This window comes from Hemitrygon akajei, chromosome 8, assembly GCF_048418815.1.
Source record: "Hemitrygon akajei chromosome 8, sHemAka1.3, whole genome shotgun sequence".
Lineage (NCBI taxonomy): Eukaryota > Metazoa > Chordata > Chondrichthyes > Myliobatiformes > Dasyatidae > Hemitrygon > Hemitrygon akajei.
The window spans coordinates 79,060,020-79,075,973 of NC_133131.1; the positions used below are offsets into that span (position 1 = coordinate 79,060,020).

The 15,954-nt window shown below is 60.0% G+C and overlaps 1 protein-coding gene across 1 annotated transcript in view; it reads right to left on the reverse strand.

Moving 5' to 3' along the window:
• Nucleotides 1-806: 806 nt before the first annotated feature.
• LOC140732512 (SLAM family member 5-like) overlaps nucleotides 807-15,954 on the reverse strand; it is a 35,357-nt gene continuing 20,209 nt past the window's right edge. The window contains exons 3-4 of the mRNA XM_073055282.1: nucleotides 1,421-1,705; nucleotides 807-898 (exon numbers count right to left, since the gene is read on the reverse strand). Coding sequence (XP_072911383.1) covers nucleotides 807-898; nucleotides 1,421-1,705 — 377 coding nt within the window. The remainder of the gene's footprint in view (nucleotides 899-1,420; nucleotides 1,706-15,954) is intronic.

The following is a 15,954-nucleotide window of genomic DNA, read 5'->3' on the forward strand; positions in this document are numbered from 1 at the left end:
CCTTGTGACTGGAGATTTCTACATATTTCTACAGATATACTGTGGAGACATTCTAACTGGTTGCATCACCATCTGGTATGAAGGACCATTGCAAAGGATTGGGAAAAGCTGCAGAGGGTTGCAATTTTAGCCAGCTCAATCATGGGCACCAGACTCCTGAGCATTGGGGACACCTTCAAATGGTGACGGTTCAACAAAGGAGACATCCGTCATTAAGGACCCCCATTACCCAGGACTGGCACCATCAATGAAGACTTTTTAGCAACACCTTCTTCCCTTCCGTCATCAGCTTTCTGAATGGATGGTGAACCAACTCGTGAACACTGTTGCACTGTTTGTTTAGCTCTCTTTGTGCACTATTTATTTAACTTGTTAATAGATTTTGTATTCTATATGTAAATGGTACACATTCACAAGTTCCTTACTGTAATTTATAGTTTTGTTATGTACTTCACTGCACTGCTACCACAAAACAACATATGCCAGTGATATTAAACCTGATTCTGATTCTGATAAGGGGTCTCATGACCATTGTCTGCTCCCAACTGGTCTGACTCCCATTTTCCAGGATTTGCCTCTTGGGCTGAGAGTCCTCAGTTATGGGTTGCTTATTGAAAATGCCTTGCGTGTTAGGGCACCCCACACAGAGACATTTCTTGTACAGACTGCCCCTGTACACCCTGACTGTTCACCCTCGTCTCCTCCATTTACGGCCATTGTTCTGTGTCCTGAATATGGCTATACGAGACCTGGGGTGGAGTGTGCTGGTGGAAACAGTCCTGCACAACAGAATTTTAATTTTATATTCACTTGTGGTCTCGTGGGTCCCTGTCCTCAGGCTTCATGTACAAGAAGGTGCGTCTCAATTCAGTACTCGATGTTTGCCTGGACTTAGTTCCTGAACAATGGGTGGCCAGGTCAGAAGGGGGTGAGACCTCCTCCACATTTTGCTCATGAGCGAGGTGGCCATTCCCAGTACAGATAGTAGTCCATCGAAAGCTCCATCTGAACCCACAGCCTGCCCATCATCCGAGGATATATCCGTTCATGGATGTTAAATGAAAAGAGTTCAGCATTGTCTGCTGGAGACTTTCAAGGAGCAGTGGGCTCCACAAAGGCTGGGTCCATCCTGGGCACGGGACAAATGCTTTAATCAAGCTTTGCTTAAAATAAGTGGGGAGAATATTGGGTACAGAATAAACCCCTCTCTCCAGTGATCTGTTAAACACTGCCAAGACACAAATTAGATCCAGAGTAAAGTTCTTTGCTGTCCCACCACACACTCTCAGTACAAGTTTAGAAACTCCCTTTACACTGTCCCATCTAACACTTCAAGATATGGGATCGATACAGACTGAAGCTCCCTCTGCAGGGAAACAACACCCTCAGAATAACCAGGGTTCTTTACTCTGACACTTACCACTTGTGTCCAGTTTGCAGATGTCCCTCAGCTTGATCTCTGCCGTTTCAATACTGACAGGGTTCCTGGCCTCACATTTGTACACAATGTCCTCGACCTCTGCAGTGTGATGAACCTCTAGCGTATTTCCGAGTACCCGGATGTGCTGCCTGTTGTCATTTACCAAAGGTTCTCCATTCCTCCACCACGTGAAGCTGGTGTGGTCACCTGAGGTCACGGTGCAGGTCAAGGTGAGGTTGCAGATCCCAGTGGTCTGAACTGTGATGTTTGCTCCTGACACAAGTCCTGAGGTTGGGGCAGAGAAATGCAAGATGAGTAAAGGAGATCTTTGTGGACACTTCAATCACCAACTTCCCCATCCCATCCTGAACAGTCCCAAGTGAACATAAAGCTAATCCCAGCTCATATCCCCCCACCCATTTAACCCTTCACTCATCTTCAGTTCATCCAGTTGCTGCTAGAAGAAGTTTCCACATTTGCTGTTCCCTCTTTCCAAAAAATTGCCCAGGGTCATCCACAAACACTCTGTTATGTCTTGTTTATGGCTCTGTATGCTGGGAATTCTCTCAGTTCCATGTCTTTTGTCACTCCTGTGAGTGGTCCTGAATCTGGTGCAAGAGCAGTAACCATGGGACTGTGACTGGCACAGAGCTAGACTGGAACTGTGTGCAGTGTTCCAGAGTGAACCTGACACTGGAGAGCCTGGGTCACACACCTTCTCCCCCATTCATCAGCTCACAGATCAGGGTGTCGTCGGGATGTTAATTCCTATCTGTTGACGTGGCACATTCTGAGAGGGGAAACGAGGCAGATTGGGGAGTAAATTGCAGTGATGGGCAGTAATCTGGGATGACAGATTCAGCCTCCACTCAAGGGCAGCACTCCAAGTACAGCTGCAGGTTTGCAGTGCCAGAGACCGAGGTTCAATCTTGATCTTGGCTGGTGTCCGTGTGGAATTTGTATGCTCTCTATGTTTCGGCTTTGCTTCCCCCGGGAGCTTTGGTTTCCTTCACAAATTAAAGTCAGTAGGGTGGGTAAGCTAATTAGTCATTGGACAGACATTGCCACAGGTCTGTATGTAAGCAGTGGGGTCTGGGACAAGTTGATGAGAATGTGGGAGGAATTAAAAAACTGTATTAGTGTAGGATTATCGTGAATGGGTAGATGGTCAGTGTGGATCATGGGCTAAAGGGGCTTTTCCCATTCCGTGTGGCTAATGGGGCTTTTCTTGTTCTGCAGGGCTAAAGTGGGAGTGGGGAGGAGAAGATGGTGGCGCGACACAGCGTGCGCGGCCTCTGTGGAGAATGGATATCTGTTACGTGTAAGTAGGGATCCGTGCACAATCCTGATTTGATGGAGGCAGACATGAGAGCTGAAGTAGCTAAAGCTACGAAACAGCTTCCTCCCACAGGCAGTCAGACTGCTAAAAGCTGCTCTAACTGACTCTGCTTTGGACACTTTTAACTTGATTTTAACTGACATGTGGCTGTTGTGTTTTACTATTTATTGTTATGTTTATTATTTAGTGTTGCGTTTGTTATGTTGTGATTGAACTGTTCCTGGGAAACACTGTCTAATTCTTCCCTGAAGAGCTGATGTACGGTTAGAATGACAATAAAGTTTTTGAATCTTGAATTTTGAGAGCGCGGAGGAACATCTGGAGAAACTTCTGAAATGCCCGCTTCGCTGCCGCTGCTTCTGTGCCATCCGGAATCTCCAGAGGAGAAGGCCTCTGAGACCTCGGCTTTGCTTGTTTTGGCGGCCGGGACAAGGTTGAAGGCGGTGGGCAGAGGATGACTTGGGAGGCTGTATCGGAGGGGCTGGTCGGAGGCTCGAAGTTTTCGGACGGACTCAGAGTCTGCTGTCGTCGGGTGCTTCCGAGGCATTGTCAGTGCCTGGAAGTTTATGGCAGGGAGAGTTCTCCCGTTTGCTACCTGATATCGGGACGATTGGAGTCAATCGGGACTTGAGACTTTTTAAACCGCGTCCATGGTCTGCGTTTATCGAATTACGGTATTGTTTTGCACTGCCGTAACTATATGCTATAATTATGTTGTTTTGTCAGTGTGAGTCTTGGTTTGTCCTTTTTTTTATTTTGTGATATCACTCCGGAGGAACATTGTATCATTTCTTAATGCATGCATTTCTAAATGACAATAAACGAGGACTGAGTGTCCTCATAATCTAAATCTAAAGTGGCTTTTCCTACTCCGTGTGGGTAAAGGAGCTTCTCCTGTTCTATGTGTCTAAAGGGGCTTTTTCTGTTCCATGTGGGTAAAGGGGCTTTTCCTATTCTGTGTGGATAAAGGGGCTTTTCCTGTTCCGTGTGGGTAAAGGGGCTTTTCCTATTCTGTGTGGGTAAAGGGGCTTTTTCTGTTCCATGTGGCTAAATGGGCTTTTCCTATTCTGTGTGGATAAAGGGGCTTTTCCTGTTCCATGTGGCTAAAGGAGCTTCTCCGGTTCCATGTGGCTAAATGGGCTTTTCTGTTACGTATGGATAAAGGGATCTTGTCCCCATATGCCTGGGAGCACCATGCAGCATCTCATTATTTATATCACAAGATTCGGCCCACTGAGTTTGCTCCGCCTCTCCACCATATGCACAAAATACTTTGCAGATGCTGGGGTCAAAGCATAAAACCAGTTAGGGGAAAGATCAAGGGGTGGTGGCAGAGGGGAAGCAGGGAGGGGATAGGCAGGAAAGGTGAAGAAGGAATGTAAGGGGAAAGCACTACGGGTAGCAGAAGGAGGCGGAACCATGAGGGAGGTGATAGGCAGCTGGAGGAGGAGGGAGAGTGAAACTGGGATGGGGGAAGGTAAAACCAGTTCCTCCAGCATGTTGTACGTGTTGTTTATTACCTATCTCCCTGATTCAGACCTCATTGTGAGAAGCATTCTCAATTCCAGTTATGGTCTCACTTGGTCAGACCACACTCAGATCAGAAAATACTTCATAAAGCAGAAAACAGATGCCGTCTGGAACATCAGGGTCACCGATGTAGTCGCGCGCAACGTGCTGCTGAAGAAACACACGGAGGCAGAGACAGCTGAACTTGGAATGACTTTACTGATTCAAACTCGCGCTTAAATCTCCCCTCCCATGGCTCCCTGCAACCAGCGGGGCCGACGTGACGTCAGACCGTCCCCGGAAGGTCCGCCCCAAGCGGGCCGCACATCTGCCCGCGGCTCCCGATGGCAGTTCAAGTCCCATGTGTGCGGACTGCCACACCACCCCCCCCGCCCCCAGAAATGTCCATCGGGGGAGTGGAGCCCCCAGTCTGTGTGGCTTGCCTGGGTGGCTGGCCTCGATGGCGCGGTGCGGGTACCCTCACTGGTTGCTTAATGTCCACGTGTGCCAGTTTGAGGCAGTCCGCTGTAAAAGTCTCTTCCCGGCCACCCACCTCCATGACGCACGTGGATCTGTTGTGCCGGATCACATTGAATGGTCCCTCGTACGGCCGATGTAGGGGTGACCTGTGCATGCCCCTGCGAATAAAAACCTACTCACAGTCTTGGAGGTCTTTAGGGGTGAAGGATGGCGTGGGACCATGCCTGGAGGTCGGGACTGGTCCTAGGGTCCCAATCTTGTCCCATAGCCTCGTTAGCACCTCAGCTGGAGTTTCGTCCGAACCTCGGGCCTCTGGTACGAACTCGCCCAGGACCGTCCGGGGGTGCCGTAGACCAATTCCACCGAGGAGGTGTCCAGGTCCTCCTAGGGGGCTGTGCAGTTGCCCAGTAGAACCCAGGGAAGCTTGTCTGTCCAGTTGGGGCCTCTGAGACACGCCATCAGGGCCAACTTGAGATGCCGATGGAATCGCTCTACCAAACCGTGGAACTGGGGATGGTACGCTGTGGTGTGATGCAGCTGGGTGCCCAGGAGCTGCGCCAGTGCTGTCCACAAACCAGACGTGAACTGTGCCCCTCTGTCGGAGGTGATGTCTGTTGGGAGGCCGAACCTGGTGATCCAGTTTGCAATGAGCGTCCTGGCGCAGGACTCAGTGGACATGTCTGCGATTGGTACGGCTTCCGGCCATCTGGTGAACCTGTCTACCATGGTAAAGATATACCTGGCACCCCAGGAGACTGGCAGGAGGCCGACGATGTCCACATGGATGTGTTGGAACGTCCTGTGCATCGGCTGGAACTACTGGAGGGGAGCATTCACGTGTTGCTGGACTTTGGCGGTCTGGCAGTGTACGCAGGTCCTGGCCCAGTGTCCGACCTGTTTGCGCAAACCGTGCCAGACGAATCTGTCCGCTACCAGCTTGATGGACACCCGGATGGACGGGTGGGCCGGGTCGTACAGCGTGTCGAACAACCGGATGGACGGGTGGGCCAGGTCGTGCAGCATGTCGAACACCCGGATGGACGGGTGGGCCGGGTCGTGTCGAACACCCGAATGGACGGGTGGGCCGGGTCGTGCAGCGTGTCGAACACCCGGATGGACGGGTGGGCTGGGTCATGCAGCGTGTCGAACACCTGGATGGACGGGTGGGACGGGTCGTGTCGAACACCCGGATGGACGGGTGGGCCGGGTCGTGCAGCGTGTCGAACACCCGAATGGACGGGTGGGCCGGGTCGTGCAGCGTGTCGAACACCCGGATGGACAGGTGGGCCGGGTCGTGCAGCGTGTCGAACACCCGGATGGACGGGTGGGCCGGGTCGTGCAGCGTGTCGAACACCCGGATGGACGGGTGGGCCGGGTCGTGCAGCGTGTTGAACACCCGGATGGACGGGTGGGCCGGGTCGTGTCGAACACCTGGATGGATGGGTGGGCTGGGTCGTACAGCGTGTCGAACACCCGGATGGACGGGTGGGCTGGGTCGTGTCGAACACCCTGACGGATGGGTGGGCCGGGTCGTGCAGCGTGTCGAACACCCGGATGGACGGGTGGGCCGGGTCGTGCAGCGTGTCGAACACCCGGATGGACGGGTGGGCCGGGTCGTGTCGAACACCCGGATGGACGGGTGGGCCGGGTCGTGCAGCGTGTTGAACACCCGGACGGACGGGTGAGCCGGGTCGTGCAGCGTGTCGAACACCCGGACGGACGGGTGGGCCGGGTCGTGCAGCGTGTCGAACACCCGGATGGACGGGTGGGCCGGGTCGTGCAGCGTGTCGAACACCCGGAAGGACGTGTGGGCTGGGTCGTGTCGAACACCCAGACAGACGGGTGGGCCGGGTCGTGCAGCGTGTCGAACACCCGGATGGACGGGTGGGCCGGGTCGTGCAGCGTGTCGAACACCCGGATGGACGGGTGGGCCGGGTCGTGCAGCGTGTCGAACACCCGGATGGACGGGTGGGCCGGGTCGTGTCGAACACCTGGATGGACGGGTGGGCCGGGTCGTACAGCGTGTCGAACACCCGGATGGACGGGTGGGCTGGGTCGTGTCGAACACCCTGACGGACGGGTGGGCCGGGTCGTGCAGCGTGTCGAACACCCGGATGGACGGGTGGGCCGGGTCATGCAGCGTGTCGAACACCCGGATGGACGGGTGGGCCGGGTCGTGTCGAACACCCGGATGGACGGGTGGGCCGGGTCGTGCAGCGTGTCAAACACCCGGACGGACGGGTGAGCCGGGTCGTGCAGCGTGTCGAACACCCGGATGGACGGGTGGGCCGGGTCGTGCAGCGTGTCGAACACCTGGATGGACGGGTGGGCCGGGTCGTGCAGCGTGTCGAACACCCGGAAGGACGTATGGGCTGGGTCGTGTCGAACACCCGGACAGACGGGTGGGCCGGGTCGTGCAGCGTGTCGAACACCCGGATGGACGGGTGGGCCGGGTCGTACAGCGTGTCGAACACCCGGATGGACGGGTGGGCTGGGTCGTGCAGCGTGTCGCACACCCGGACGGACGGGTGGGCCGGGTCGTGCAGCGTGTCGAACACCCGGAAGGACGGGTGGGCCGGGTCGTGCAGCGTGTCGAACACCCGGATGGACGGGTGGGCCGGGTCGTGCAGCGTGTCGAACACCCGGATGGATGGGTGGGCCGGGTCGTGCAGTGTGTCGAACACCCGGACGGACGTGTGGGCTGGGTCGTGTCGAACACCCGGACGGATGGGTGGGCCGGGTCGTGCAGCGTGTCGAACACCCGAACAGACGGGTGTGCCGGGTCGTGCCGCGTGTCGAACACCCGGAAGGATGGGTGGGCCGGGTCGTGCAGCGTGTCGAACACCCGGATGGACGGGTGTGCCGGGTCATGTCGAACACCCGGACGGACGGGTGAGCCAGGTCGTGCAGCGTGTCGAACACCCGGATGGACGGGTGGGCCGGGTCGTGTCGAACACCCGGACGGACGGGTGAGCCGGGTCGTGCAACGTGTCGAACACCCGGACGGACGGGTGGGCTGGGTCGTGCAACGTGTCGAACACCCGGACGGACGGGTGAGCCGGGTCGTGCAGCGTGTCGAACACCCGGATGGACGGGTGGGCCGGGTCGTGTCGAACACCCGGACGGACGGGTGAGCCGGGTCGTGCAGCGTGTCGAACACCCGGAAGGACGGGTGGGCCGGGTCGTGCAGCGTGTCGAACACCCGGATGGACGGGTGGGCCGGGTCGTGTCGAACACCTGGATGGACGGGTGGGCCGGGTCGTACAGCGTGTCGAACACCCGGATGGACGGGTGGGCCGGGTCGTGCAGCGTGTCGAACACCCGGATGGACGGGTGGGCCGGGTCGTGTCGAACACCTGGATGGACGGGTGGGCCGGGTGGTACAGCGTGTCGAACACCCGGATGGACGGGTGGGGTGGGTCGTGTCGAACACCCTGACGGACGGGTGGGCCGGGTCGTGCAGCGTGTCGAACACCCGGATGGACGGGTGGGCCGGGTCGTGCAGCGTGTCGAACACCTGGATGGACGGGTGGGCCGGGTCGTGTCGAACACCCGGATGGACGGGTGGGCCGGGTCGTGCAGCGTGTCGAACACCCGGACGGACGGGTGAGCCGGGTCGTGCAGCGTGTCGATCACCCGGACGGACGGGTGGGCCGGGTCGTGCAGCGTGTCGAACACCCGGATGGACGGGTGGGCCGGGTCGTGCAGCGTGTCGAACACCCGGACGGACGTGTGGGCTGGGTCGTGTCGAACACCCGGACAGACGGGTGGGCCGGGTCGTGCAGCGTGTTGAACACCCGGATGGACGGGTGGGCCGGGTCGTGCAGCGTGTCGAACACCCGGAAGGACGGGTGGGCCGGGTCGTGCAGCGTGTCGAACACCCGGATGGACGGGTGGGCCTGGTTGTACAGCGTGTAGAACACCCGGATGGACGGGTGGGCCGGGTCGTGCAGCGTGTCGAACACCTGGACGGACGGGTGGGCCGGGTCGTGCAGCGTGTCGAACACCCGGAAGGACGGGTGGGCCGGGTCGTGCAGCGTGTCGAACACCCGGATGGACGTGTGGGCCGGGTCGTGCAGCGTGTCGAACACCCGGACGGACGTGTGGGCTGGGTTGTGTCGAACACCCGGACGGACAGGTGGGCCGGGTCGTGCAGCGTGTCGAACACCCGAACAGACGGGTGGGCTGGGTCGTGCCGCGTGTCGAACACCCGGAAGGACGGGTGGGCCGGGTCGTGCAGCGTGTCGAACACCCGGATGGACGGGTGGGCCGGGTCGTGTCGAACACCTGGACGGACGGGTGAGCCGGGTCGTGCAACGTGTCGAACACCCGGACGGACGGGTGGGCTGGGTCGTGCAACGTGTCGAACACCCGGACGGACGGGTGAGCCGGGTCGTGCAGCGTGTCGAACACCCGGATGGACGGGTGGGCCGGGTCGTGTCGAACACCCGGACGGACGGGTGAGCCGTGTCGTGCAGCGTGTCGAACACCCGGAAGGACGGGTGGGCCGGGTTGTGCAGCGTGTCGAACACCCGGAAGGACGGGTGGGCCGGGTCGTGTCGAACACCCGGACGGACGGGTGGGCCGGGTTGTGTCGAACACCCGGATGGACGGGTGGGCCGGGTCGTGTCGAACACCTGGATGGACGGGTGGGCCGGGTTGTGCAGCGTGTCGAACACCCGGAAGGACGGGTGGGCCGGGTCGTGTCGAACACCCGGACGGACGGGTGGGCCGGGTTGTGTCGAACACCCGGATGGACGGGTGGGCCGGGTCGTGTCGAACACCTGGATGGACGGGTGGGCCGGGTCGTGTCGACCACCCGGACGGACGGGTGAGCCGGGTCGTGCAGCGTGTCGAACACCCGGATGGACGGGTGGGCCGGGTCGTGCAGCGTGTCGAACACCCGGATGGACGGGTGGGCTGGGTCGTGCAGCGTGTCGAACACCCGGATGGACGGGTGGGCCAGGTCGTGTCGAACACCTGGATGGACAGGTGGGCTGGGTCGTGCAGCGTGTCGAACACCCGGATGGACGGGTGGGCCAGGTCGTGTTGAACACCCGGACGGACGGGTGGGCCGGGTCGTGTCGAACACCCGGACGGACGGGTGGGCCAGGTCGTGTCGAACACCCGGATGGACGGGTGGGCCGGGTCGTGTCGAACACCCGGACGGATGGGTGGGCCAGGTCGTGTCGAACACCCGGACGGACGGGTGGGCCAGGTCGTGTCGAACACCCGGATGGACGGGTGGGCCAGGTCGTGTCGAACACCCGAACGGACGGGTGGGCCAGGTCGTGTCGAACACCCGGATGGACGGGTGGGCCAGGTCGTGTTGAACACCCGGATGGACGGGTGGGCTGGGTCGTGCAACGTGTCGAACACCCGGATGGACGGGTGGGCCGCGTCGTACAGCGTGTCGAACACCTGGATGGACGTGTGGGCTGGGTCGTGTCGAACACCTGGATGGACGGGTGGGCTGGGTCGTGCAACGTGTCGAACACCCGGATGGACGGGTGGGCTGGGTCGTGCAACGTGTCGAACACCCGGATGGACGGGTGGGCCGCGTCGTACAGCGTGTCGAACACCTGGATGGACGTGTGGGCTGGGTCGTGTCGAACACCCAGATGGACGGGTGGGCCAGGTCGTGCAGCGTGTCGAACACCCGGATGGACGGGTGGGCCAGGTCGTGTCGAACACCCGGATGGACGGGTGGGCCAGGTCGTGTCGAACACCCGGATGGACGGGTGGGCCAGGTCGTGTTGAACACCCGGATGGACGGGTGGGCTGGGTCGTGCAACGTGTCGAACACCCGGATGGACGGGTGGGCCGCGTCGTACAGCGTGTCGAACACCTGGATGGACGTGTGGGCTGGGTCGTGTCGAACACCTGGATGGACGGGTGGGCTGGGTCGTGCAACGTGTCGAACACCCGGATGGACGGGTGGGCTGGGTCGTGCAACGTGTCGAACACCCGGATGGACGGGTGGGCCGCGTCGTACAGCGTGTCGAACACCTGGATGGACGTGTGGGCTGGGTCGTGTCGAACACCCAGATGGACGGGTGGGCCAGGTCGTGCAGCGTGTCGAACACCCGGATGGACGGGTGGGCCAGGTCGTGTCGAACACCCGGATGGACGGGTGGGGTGGGTCGTGTCGAACACCCTGACGGACGGGTGGGCCGGGTCGTGCAGCGTGTCGAACACCCGGATGGACGGGTGGGCCGGGTCGTGCAGCGTGTCGAACACCTGGATGGACGGGTGGGCCGGGTCGTGTCGAACACCCGGATGGACGGGTGGGCCGGGTCGTGCAGCGTGTCGAACACCCGGACGGACGGGTGAGCCGGGTCGTGCAGCGTGTCGATCACCCGGACGGACGGGTGGGCCGGGTCGTGCAGCGTGTCGAACACCCGGATGGACGGGTGGGCCGGGTCGTGCAGCGTGTCGAACACCCGGACGGACGTGTGGGCTGGGTCGTGTCGAACACCCGGACAGACGGGTGGGCCGGGTCGTGCAGCGTGTTGAACACCCGGATGGACGGGTGGGCCGGGTCGTGCAGCGTGTCGAACACCCGGAAGGACGGGTGGGCCGGGTCGTGCAGCGTGTCGAACACCCGGATGTACGGGTGGGCCTGGTTGTACAGCGTGTAGAACACCCGGATGGACGGGTGGGCCGGGTCGTGCAGCGTGTCGAACACCTGGACGGACGGGTGGGCCGGGTCGTGCAGCGTGTCGAACACCCGGAAGGACGGGTGGGCCGGGTCGTGCAGCGTGTCGAACACCCGGATGGACGTGTGGGCCGGGTCGTGCAGCGTGTCGAACACCCGGACGGACGTGTGGGCTGGGTTGTGTCGAACACCCGGACGGACAGGTGGGCCGGGTCGTGCAGCGTGTCGAACACCCGAACAGACGGGTGGGCTGGGTCGTGCCGCGTGTCGAACACCCGGAAGGACGGGTGGGCCGGGTCGTGCAGCGTGTCGAACACCCGGATGGACGGGTGGGCCGGGTCGTGTCGAACACCTGGACGGACGGGTGAGCCGGGTCGTGCAACGTGTCGAACACCCGGACGGACGGGTGGGCTGGGTCGTGCAACGTGTCGAACACCCGGACGGACGGGTGAGCCGGGTCGTGCAGCGTGTCGAACACCCGGATGGACGGGTGGGCCGGGTCGTGTCGAACACCCGGACGGACGGGTGAGCCGTGTCGTGCAGCGTGTCGAACACCCGGAAGGACGGGTGGGCCGGGTTGTGCAGCGTGTCGAACACCCGGAAGGACGGGTGGGCCGGGTCGTGTCGAACACCCGGACGGACGGGTGGGCCGGGTTGTGTCGAACACCCGGATGGACGGGTGGGCCGGGTCGTGTCGAACACCTGGATGGACGGGTGGGCCGGGTTGTGCAGCGTGTCGAACACCCGGAAGGACGGGTGGGCCGGGTCGTGTCGAACACCCGGACGGACGGGTGGGCCGGGTTGTGTCGAACACCCGGATGGACGGGTGGGCCGGGTCGTGTCGAACACCTGGATGGACGGGTGGGCCGGGTCGTGTCGACCACCCGGACGGACGGGTGAGCCGGGTCGTGCAGCGTGTCGAACACCCGGATGGACGGGTGGGCCGGGTCGTGCAGCGTGTCGAACACCCGGATGGACGGGTGGGCTGGGTCGTGCAGCGTGTCGAACACCCGGATGGACGGGTGGGCCAGGTCGTGTCGAACACCTGGATGGACAGGTGGGCTGGGTCGTGCAGCGTGTCGAACACCCGGATGGACGGGTGGGCCAGGTCGTGTTGAACACCCGGACGGACGGGTGGGCCGGGTCGTGTCGAACACCCGGACGGACGGGTGGGCCAGGTCGTGTCGAACACCCGGATGGACGGGTGGGCCGGGTCGTGTCGAACACCCGGACGGATGGGTGGGCCAGGTCGTGTCGAACACCCGGACGGACGGGTGGGCCAGGTCGTGTCGAACACCCGGATGGACGGGTGGGCCAGGTCGTGTCGAACACCCGAACGGACGGGTGGGCCAGGTCGTGTCGAACACCCGGATGGACGGGTGGGCCAGGTCGTGTTGAACACCCGGATGGACGGGTGGGCTGGGTCGTGCAACGTGTCGAACACCCGGATGGACGGGTGGGCCGCGTCGTACAGCGTGTCGAACACCTGGATGGACGTGTGGGCTGGGTCGTGTCGAACACCTGGATGGACGGGTGGGCTGGGTCGTGCAACGTGTCGAACACCCGGATGGACGGGTGGGCTGGGTCGTGCAACGTGTCGAACACCCGGATGGACGGGTGGGCCGCGTCGTACAGCGTGTCGAACACCTGGATGGACGTGTGGGCTGGGTCGTGTCGAACACCCAGATGGACGGGTGGGCCAGGTCGTGCAGCGTGTCGAACACCCGGATGGACGGGTGGGCCAGGTCGTGTCGAACACCCGGATGGACGGGTGGGCCAGGTCGTGTCGAACACCCGGAAGGACGGGTGGGCCAGGTCGTGCAGCGTGTCGAACACCGGGATGGACGGGTGGGCCAGGTCGTGTCGAACACCCGGATGGACGGGTGGCCAGGTCATGCTGCGTGTCGAACACCCGGTGCCACAATGCTGCTGGTACCACGGGTCAGGGTTTGCGGGTAGACACGTCACACAGGAGTCGATCCGCTGCCGGGCCGATGGAGATGTCCTCCAACTGGAGCTCCGAAACGCCGGTGCGATAAGCCGGGATCTCGGTGTCCAACCATTGTGTTTCTGCCAGTGCTGCGTAGTCTATTCCCCTGGACGATATGCCTACTGAGTGGAGGCAGGGGCAAGACAGTGTGTTGGCGATGACGTTGTTCTTCCCTGCGATGTGGTGGATGTCCGTGGTGGATTCTGAAATAAAGGACAGGTGCCTCTGCTGCTGAGCCGACCATGGGTCCGATAGCTTGGCCAGTGCGAAGGTGAGGGGCTTGTGGTCTGTATTCACTGTGAACTCCCTTCCCGCGAGGAAGTACCAGAAATGCCAGACAGCCAGGTAGAGCGCTAGCAACTCTCTGTCGAAGGCGCTGTACTTCACCTCTGGTGGCCGTAGGTGTCGGCTGAAGAAAGCGAGTGGTTGCCACTGGTCCTCGATTAACTCATTGATTTTGGAGAAGATGGTCGCTCTGTGCAGGTTTACCGTGAAGTCCTGGATGTGGGGTACCAGGTATCTGTTGCTGGTTGTGGCGTCATTGAGCCTTCTGTAGTCTCCGCAGGGCCTCCATCCTCCTGCGAACTTGGGCACCATGTGCAGCGGGGATGCCCACGGGCTGTCTGAGCGGCGTACGATTCCCAGCTCTTCCATCTTACGGAACTGCTCCTTGGCGAGGTGGAGCTTGTCGGGTGGGAGCCTGCGAGCTCGGGCGTGCAGCGACGGTCCTTGCGTGGGGATGTGGTGCTGCACGCTGTGCTTGGGGTCGGCCGTGGAGAACTGCAGGGTGACTATGGAGGGGAATTCCGCCAACACCCTGGTGAATTTGTTACCTGAGAGGGTCACGGAATCCAGGTGAAGGGCCGGTAGCTTGGCTTCTCCGAGCTGGAAAGTCTGGAACGTCTCGGCGTGGACCAAATGCCGGCCTTTTAGGTCGATCAGGAGGCAGTTGGCTCATAGGAAATCTGCCCCTAGTAGTGGCTGTGACGCCGTTGTCAACGTGAAAGTCCAAGTGAAATGGCTGGACCCGAAATGCAGTGAGATAGTTCACAGGCCGTACGCCTGAATACTGGTGCCATTTGCAACAGTGAGTTCGGGGCCTGGGACTGTGTTACAAGCGTCCATGTTGGAGGGGGGCAGTACACGGACTTTGGCCCCGGTGTCTACCAGGAAGCGCAGCCCGGAGTGTCAGTCCCAGAGGTATAGGAGGCTGTCTCGGTGGCCAGCCGTCGTAGTCATTAGCGACAGCTGTTCCCGGCGTTTCCAGGAAAAGCACATGGTGGACGACAGCGGCGCGCATCTGAGCCCCATCTTTGGTGATAGAGACACCATTGTTCCGAATGTTCATCTTTTTCCCCCGTGGGTCTCGACGGCTTCGGTTGCGGGGCCTGGGCTTTGGGGCGCGCGATCGTGACTAGGCCAATGGAGGCTGCTCCATGTTGCTTGCTCTGCCAAAGGACGTCTTCTTTAGCAGCGACCCTGTGTGGGTCGCTGAAATCCTCACTCGTGAGGAGGAGGCGAATGTCCTCTGGCATTTACTCGAGGAACAACTGTTCAAATAAAAGGCACGGCTTATGGCCGTCCACGAGCATCAACATATCATTCACGAGCTCGGATGGCATGGCGTCACCCAGGCTGTCCATGTGTAGAAGCCGCGCAACCCGTTCGTGGCAGGACATTCTGAAGATACGGATCAGGAGCGCCTTAAGCTTAGTGTACCTGTCCTCCGTTGGTGGCTGGTGTAGGAAGTCGATGATACGGCCTGTCGTCTGCTGGACGAGCGTGCTGACCACGTAGTAATACCGCGTGATGTTGTTTAATGTCTCTGATATTGAACTGGGCCTTAGCCTGCTCGAACCAAACGTGGGGCTGAGTGGCCCAGAAAGTCAGAAGCTTCAGAGAGACCGCACTGTGCGAATTGCTCGGATTCATGGCTGATTGCAGAGTCGGTGGTTCCAGATGCCGTCCGGAACGTCGGGGTCACCATTGTAGTCGCGCACAATGTGCTACTAAAGAAACACATGGAGGCAAAGAGAGCTGAACTTGGAATGACTTTACTGATTCAAACTTGCGCGCTTAAATCTCCTCTCCCATGGGTCACTGCAACCAGTCACTGCGTCAATGGAAGTGATGTCAGACCGTCCCCGGAAGTTCCGCCCCGAGCGCATCTGCCTGCAGCTCCCGATGGCGGTTCGAGCCCCTTGTGTGCGGACCTCCACAATAACAGGTTTCTGCCAATCCTGGCAACTGTGCTTCCCCCCTTGAACTCATGACGACAGATTACGAAGAAAAGTCAATGCAGAAAGCAATGTGAGATGGACTTCCAAAAGGCAAAGGAACTAGTGACATCAGACACTGTATTCATAGGTAATGCTCGGTTTAAGAATTTTTTATTATATTTCTTCTGTAAGGGGAAGGTAAAACCAGTTCCTACAGCGTGTTGTACGTGTTGCTTATTACCAATCTCCCTGATTCAGACCACATTGTGAGAAGCATATTCAATTCCAGTCCCTGTCTTCCTTGCTTAGGCCACCCACAGTATGTACTCACAGTTTTGG